The following is a 7,243-nucleotide window of genomic DNA, read 5'->3' on the forward strand; positions in this document are numbered from 1 at the left end:
ATGATGATTTTCTCTTGTATACATGGTGTTAAAAAGTTATGAACCTCTTCATCGCAGACTGACCTTGGTTGAACTAATTACAGCGCCATACTTGATGGTACCAGGCTTAGTTGCACAAGGAAAGATTTGGTTCTGTTTTTAATTACTCAACATTTTTGTGTAATATTTGTCTTCCAGGGTGAATTTAAAGTTCAAAAAGAAGCTGTTTGGGCGACAACAAATTACACGAATGGTGGTACAGTTGACCAGGTTGTTCACTTGGTGCAATGTGGAGTGCTGGGACCTCTCCTTAATCTACTAAGTAACACAGATGCCAAACTTATTCTCGTGACCCTGGAATCCCTGTCCAATATCTTCCTAGTAAGTTAGCTGGACCCTTAAACAAGCATTTAAATTTGGAGATTTTGTGAAGGCAGAGGTACAAAATGATTACTTGGCACCTCTCCTCACTGTGGGGAGAGAATTCTGTGAATGTTGAAGCTCTGAAACAAAAAAGAAGGCAGCAGTGATATTGGTATTCATGCTGGCAGAATTCACAAGTGGATAAGTCACCTGAACCAGATGAGAAGCCTCCTAGGCTGCTGAAGGAAGCAAGGGTGAAAACCGCTCGAGGCTCTCGCCACAATTTTCCGATCCTCCTTTGATAAGGAAGTGGTGCTGGACAATTGCAGAAGTTGTATCCCGTTCCAAAAAGGGAGAGGGGTGGAAACCAGCAAATACAGGAACATCTACCCGATATCAATGGTGGGGGGGAAACTTTTGGAGATGACGGAGGAAACGTTAATTGGCATTTGGAATAATGGGGGTTGTAATAGGTGAAAGTCAGCAAGTTTGTTCGAGGCAAATTTGCGTTGGATTGACTTGCATGTTTGAAATAAGTGAAGGTTGATAAAGATAGTATGGTTGGTTGATATTTAGTATACTTTGTTTCAATAAAATACCACCAGCTTGTTCATGAAAACTCTGAATAATAATGTGATTAAAGGGACGCTGCAGCTTGGATACAAAAATGGCTAAGAAAGAAAACCGAGAATGGTGGTGTCTAACTTTTTTTTCCCAGACTGGAAGTAAATATACAGTAGTGATCCCCAGGCCTCCGTATTAATACACACACAACTCCCGATCTTCTTCTGGTATATTACTGACCTGGACTTGAACCGAAGTTTGAGTCAGAGCTCGGAAGTGTAGTAACCAATAAACAAACAGGCTGCAGAAGGACATTGACAGACTGGTGAGATGTGCAGGCACATAACAGGACATCTAATAGAGGTGCAGGAAGTTGCTGAGCAGGTTGATGAACCTCCTCGGCCTTCAGTGGAGTTGATGAAGTGGCAGTGTTTCTCCAGGGGGAAAAAACAGACCTATTCCCCAGCTGTTACTTTATTCTGTGGAAATTGGGCCTCAGAGCAGTCCCTTGGGTCACGCACACCAACAAACAAGTGAGGACTTGAAAGGGGCCTTGCAGATGTCATCTGCCCAAGCTTTATGGCAGCCACTTGCTGCCTAGGAGCTTGTGGCCCTGTGACCCACAATGCACAGCCTGACCAGATTGGTGGAAGTGAGTGTGAGCCACTTTCATCAACTATTTGGGTTTAGTGCCTCCTTTAACAGGGAAGAACACGCCAAGGTACTTTAAAGGTGAAATGCTAACGAAATTTGACACAGCCACATATTAGCAAGTGTGATCAAAAGCTTCAGAGGTGAGTAACATTTGTCTTGAAAGGAAGAAAGATATTTGAAGAGGGGGGAAAAAAGTGAAGAGATAGAAGTTCTGGCACACGGGATTTATGGGTAATCTCTCTGAGAAGTGGAGATGCTGGCGTTGGACTGGGGTGAGCACAGTAAGACGTCTTACAACACCAGGTTAAAGTCCAACAGTTTTGTTTCAAACACTAGCTTTTGGAGCACTTCTCCTTCCTCAGGTGAATGAAGAGGTATGTTCCAGAAACATATATATGGACAATGTCAAAGATGCAAGACCATGCTTAGAATGCGAGCATTTGCAGCTAATTAAGTGTTTACATATCCAGAGATAGGGGTAACCCCAGGGTAAAGAGGTGTGAATTGTCTCAAGCCAGGACAGTTGGTAGGATTTTGCAAGCCCAGGCCAGATGGTGGGAGGGGCGAATGTAATGCGACATGGATCCCAGGTCCCGGTTGAGGCCGCACTCATGTATGCAGAACTTGGCTATATGTTTCTGCTCGGTGACTCTCTGCCGTCGCGCGTCCTGAAGACCGCCTTGGAGAACGCTTACCCGGAGATGAGGGGCTGAATGCCCTTGACTGCTGAGGTGTTCCCCGACTGGAAGGTAACATTCCTGCCTGGTGATTGTCGCGCGATGTCCGTTCATTCATTGTCGCAGCGTCTGCATGGTCTCACCAACGTACCACGCTTTGAGACATCCTTTCCTGCAGCGTATGAGGTAGACGACGTTGGCCAAGTCGCACGTGTATGTACCCCGTACCTGGTGGGTGGTGTTCTCGCGTGTAATGGTGGTATCCATGTCTATGATCTGGCACGTCTTGTTGAGATTGCCATAGCAAGGTTGTGTGGTGTCGTGGGCACTGTTCTGAAGACAGGGCAGTTTGCTGCAAACAATGGTTTGTTTGAGGTTGCGCAGTTGTTTGAAGGCAAGTAGTGAGAGTGTGGGAATGACCTTGGCAAGATGTTCCATCTTCATCAATGACGTGTTGAAGGCTGCGAAGATGTCGTAGTTTCTCCGCTCCGGGAAAGTACTGGACGACGAAGGGTACTCTGTCGGTTGTGTCCTGTGTTTGTCTTCTGAGGAGGTTGGTGCGGTTTGTTTGCTGTGGCGTGTTGGAACTGTCGATCGATGAGTCGAGCGCCATATTTCGTTCGTATGAGGGCATCTTTCAGTGTCTGCAGATGTCTGTTACGCTCCTCGTCTGAGCAGATCCTGTGTATACGGAGAGCTTGTCCATGTCAATAGGGGATGGCTTCTTTAATGTGTTTTGGGTGGAAGCTGGAGAAGTGGAGCATCGTGAGGTTATCCGTGGGCTTGCGGTAAAGCGAAGTGCTGAGGTGACCGTCCTTGATGGAGATGAGTGTGTCCAAGAATGCAACTGATTTTGGAGAGTAGTCCATGGTGAGTCTGATGGTGGGATGGAACTTATTGATGTCATTGTGCAGTCATTTCAGCGATTCCTTGCCGTGGGTCCAAAGGAAAAAAAATGTAATCTATGTATCTGGTGTATAATGTCAGTTGAAGGTCCTGTGCGGTGAGGCGGATCTGACCAAGGAACACATCTGCCAACTCAACAGACTGATTAAGACCTAGGATCCAGACTTTCAGAGCACCCTACGTGCTCTCCTCCCACGTACTCCCCGCATTGGAGATCTATACTGCCTCCCGAAAATACATAAGGCCAACACACCAGGCCGCCCTATCGTTTCAGGCAATGGGACCCTGTGTGAGAACCTCTCTGGCTACATCGAGGGCATCTTGAAACCCATCGTACAAGGTACACCCAGCTTCTGTCGCGACACGACGGACTTCCGACAGAAACTCAGCACCCATTGACCAGTTGAACCAGGAACATTCCTCGTCACAATGGACGTCTCGGCACTCTACACCAGCATCCCCCATGATGACGGCATTGCTGCAACAGCCTCAGTACTCAACACCGCCAATCTCCAGACGCAATTCTGCAACTCATCCGCTTCATTCTGGATCACAACGTCTTCGCCTTCGACAACAAGTTCTTCATCCAGACGCACGGAACAGCCATGGGGACCAAATTCGCACCTCAATAATGCCAACATCTTCATGCACAAGTTTGAACAGGACCTCCTCACCGCACAGGACCTTCAACCGACATTATACACCAGATACATCGATTACATTTTTTTCCTTTGGACCCATGGCGAAGAATCACTGAACTGACTACACAATGACATCAATAATTTCCATCCCACCATCAGACTCACCATGGACTACTCTCCAAAATCAGTTGCATTCTTGGACACACATCTCCATCAAGGACAGTCACCTCAGCACTTCGCTTTACCGCAAGCCCACGGATAACCTCGCGATGCTCCACTTCTTCTCCAGCTTCCACCCTAAACACATTAAAGAAGCCATCCCCTATGGACAAGCCCTCCGTATACACAGGATCTGCTCAGATGCGGAGGAGCGTAACAGACATCCACAGACACCGATAGATGCCCTTGTATGAATGGGATATGGCGCTCGACAGTTCCAACGCGCCACAGCAAAAAACTGCACCGACCACCTCAAGACAAACACTGGACACAACCGACAGAGTACCCTTTGTCGTCCAGTACTTTCCCGGAGCGGAGAAACTACGATATCTTCTTCGCAGCCTTCAACACGTCATTGATGATGATGAACATCTTGCCAAGATCATCCCCACACCCCCACTACTTGCCTTCAAACAATCGCGCAACCTCAAACAAACCATTGTTTGCAGCAAACTACCCAGTCTTCAGAACAGTGACCACGACACCACACAACCCTGCCATGGCAATCTCTGGCCAGATCATCGACATGGATACCACCATTATACATGAGAACACCACCCACCAGGTATGTGGTACATACACGTGTGACTCGGCCAACGTTGTCTACCTCATACTTCCATCGCAGACGCTGCGCCGACGAATGAACAGATATCGCGTGACAATCGGCAGGCAGGAATGTTTCCTTCCAGTCGGGGAACACTTCAGCAGTCAGGGGCATACAGCCTCTGATTTCTGGGTAAGCATTTTCCAAGGCGGTCTTCAGGACGCGCGATGGCGCAGAGTCGCCGAGCAGAAACTTATAGCCAAGTTCCGCACACGAGTGCAGCCTCAACCGGGACCTTGGATTCATGTCGCATTACATTCATCCCCCACCATCTGGCCTGGGCTTGCAAAATCCTACCAACTGTCCTGGCTTGAGAGAATTCACACCTCTTTAACCTTGGGGGGGCGGGGGTACCCCTATCTCTGGATATGTAAAGACTTAATTACCTACAAATGCTTGCGTTCTAAGCATTGTCTTGCATCTTTGAATTTGTCTATGTTTCTGGAACATACCTCTTCATTCACCTGAGGAAGGAGCAGTGCTCCGTAAGCTAGTGTTTGAAACAAACCTGTTGGACTTTAACCTGGTGTTGTAAGACTTCTCTCTGAGAAGAGGCAGTGCAAATGCAATTGACCAAAAGGGTCTCCTGTGCTGCATCATTTGATGATTGTGATCCTATAATTTGGGCTTTGCTCTCTTGCAGAAGTACAGCTTTGTTGCAGGGCATGCACCCTCGCTTAACTGTAAGAGTCCACAATAGGAGTAAAACGGTAGATTAAAACCAACTAGGGTTGTATTCCCTGGAATTTAGAATGTTGACTAATATTTTGATCAAAGCTCAAGCCATTAAGGGGAAACTGTTTCTATTAGTTGGAGTCCAGCACTTGTGGGACTTGGATCCAAGAATGAGAACCAGCTAGTGAAATCATCATTTCTTCACACTCCGTTTGGGACTCTGTTGGACTAATTGTTGTGATACAAGGCTAAGGTGGGTTGGATGACCGATTTTTCCACCTTTTTCATTGAATGGTGGAACAAGCTTGAGGCTAAATGGCTTATTCTCATTCCGTGTCCTCTGTCTGACAGCAATTTTTCTACTAACGGGGGTTGTTTGAGCAAGAAAAAGACATGCAAAATGCATGATTACATTCTCAAACCAACTTCTAATTACTGGTGACTCTGTTGAATTACATAGCCTCACTACAGACCAGCTTACAGATTATATTTTTAAGAAAATGAATTACTGGAGGAACAAGCACTCTCCAATCTTAACTTGCAATGTACTTTTTGTTGCTGACAGTCTTGAATTCTGACCTTTTATTCTTGAAACTTGGGTTGTGAATCAACCCAAACAAAGGGAATCTGATGATTCCAACATAAATTTTCATTGTTAGTAGCAACTTTCCACTTGCCTTGCAAGATGCCAAGAGTTAATGCTATCCTTGCTTTCATTCTTTTCATGAAAGGCTGGAGAACAGTTGGGTGAGACGGATAAACTATGTCTATTGATAGAGGAATTTAATGGCCTGGAGAAAATTGAGGCTCTTCAATTTCATCCAAATTCCACTGTGTACGAAACCGCATTAAAGCTAATTGAGAAGTACTTCCTTGATGAGGTAGGTGCAAAAACGGTAACCTGACTGAATATTCTAGCAGTAAATTGTGTTGCTGTTGATGCAAATTCTTCCTGTGATTTCTTTTTTGTTTTCCAATTTGTGGGGGCTTTTGCTGCACGTATTTGCTGACCATTCTTTCATGCTTCCACTGGAGGTAGGCTGGAACTGACACATGCCTGCAGTTTGTAACAAAGGTGTGGCCATCTGGCCTTGCCCACAGTAAGATTCCTGCTATTGGAAGTAACTAGAAAGGAACAGAGGTGCTCAATTATTTCTGCCTTTCTACTCTCAATGCTTTCAACAATCACTTGTACAGCTCATTGGATATTTCTTTCTCTCTATCTTTTTTAGTCTGAGGGTGAATAGTTCATTACTAGGATTTTGGAAATGAATGGCCCATGTTTTTGAGGTGGGATAGCTTCTCTGCTCATTCTGGTTAGACCAATGTTGTGGTAGTGGAGGAGGAGGGAGCAATGCAAGGGAATATACACCAATGCATTTAAATCTGAAGCCCTTCTCTCTTCCAGGAGGAGGAAGTTACAAACCTACAAGCTGAAGTGGCAAATGGAGAACCTTCATTTTGAAGTACATCCTACTGAAAATACATTTAGCTTTTGAAGAAAAATTGTTAAGCTTATCCTTGTCCGTGCAATAATTTATAATCCATGTTTAACTCTATTCCAAGTACTTTCAGAAATAAATCACTTTTTTTGCAAAAACTTTGAAGCCTGTCATTGAACTCTTTGAAAAAAGCTATCAAAAAGCTTTGAAAAAAGGGTCTGGTTTAGCACACTCGGCTAAATCGCTGGCTTTGAAAGCAGACCAAGGCAGGCCAGCAGCACTGTTCGATTCCCGTACCAGCCTCCCTGAACAGGTGCCGGAATGTGGCGACTAGGGGCTTTTCACAGTAACTTCATTGAAGCCTACTTGTGACAATAAGCGATTTTCATTTCATTTCATTTCATCAGGAAATTGCTGGAATAGTTAAGGAGGTTATAGTGAGGCAAATTTCAGAGCAATCAGGCAGAATGGGAAAGAGAAATTGTGTTTGACTAAATGCTTATTACTTAAAGAGCTCAA

The 7,243-nt window shown here is 45.4% G+C and overlaps 1 protein-coding gene across 1 annotated transcript in view; it reads left to right on the plus strand.

The window, feature by feature from the left end:
• Positions 1-6,882, plus strand: part of LOC140393569 (importin subunit alpha-5-like) — a 32,207-nt gene extending 25,325 nt beyond the window's left edge. The window contains exons 9-11 of the mRNA XM_072479852.1: positions 178-360; positions 6,014-6,163; positions 6,691-6,882. Of these exons, the coding sequence (XP_072335953.1) occupies positions 178-360; positions 6,014-6,163; positions 6,691-6,747 (390 nt within the window). The 3' untranslated portion in view covers positions 6,748-6,882. The remainder of the gene's footprint in view (positions 1-177; positions 361-6,013; positions 6,164-6,690) is intronic.
• Positions 6,883-7,243: the final 361 nt, after the last annotated feature.

Source organism: Scyliorhinus torazame, chromosome 17 (assembly GCF_047496885.1).
Source record: "Scyliorhinus torazame isolate Kashiwa2021f chromosome 17, sScyTor2.1, whole genome shotgun sequence".
Classification (NCBI taxonomy): domain Eukaryota; kingdom Metazoa; phylum Chordata; class Chondrichthyes; order Carcharhiniformes; family Scyliorhinidae; genus Scyliorhinus; species Scyliorhinus torazame.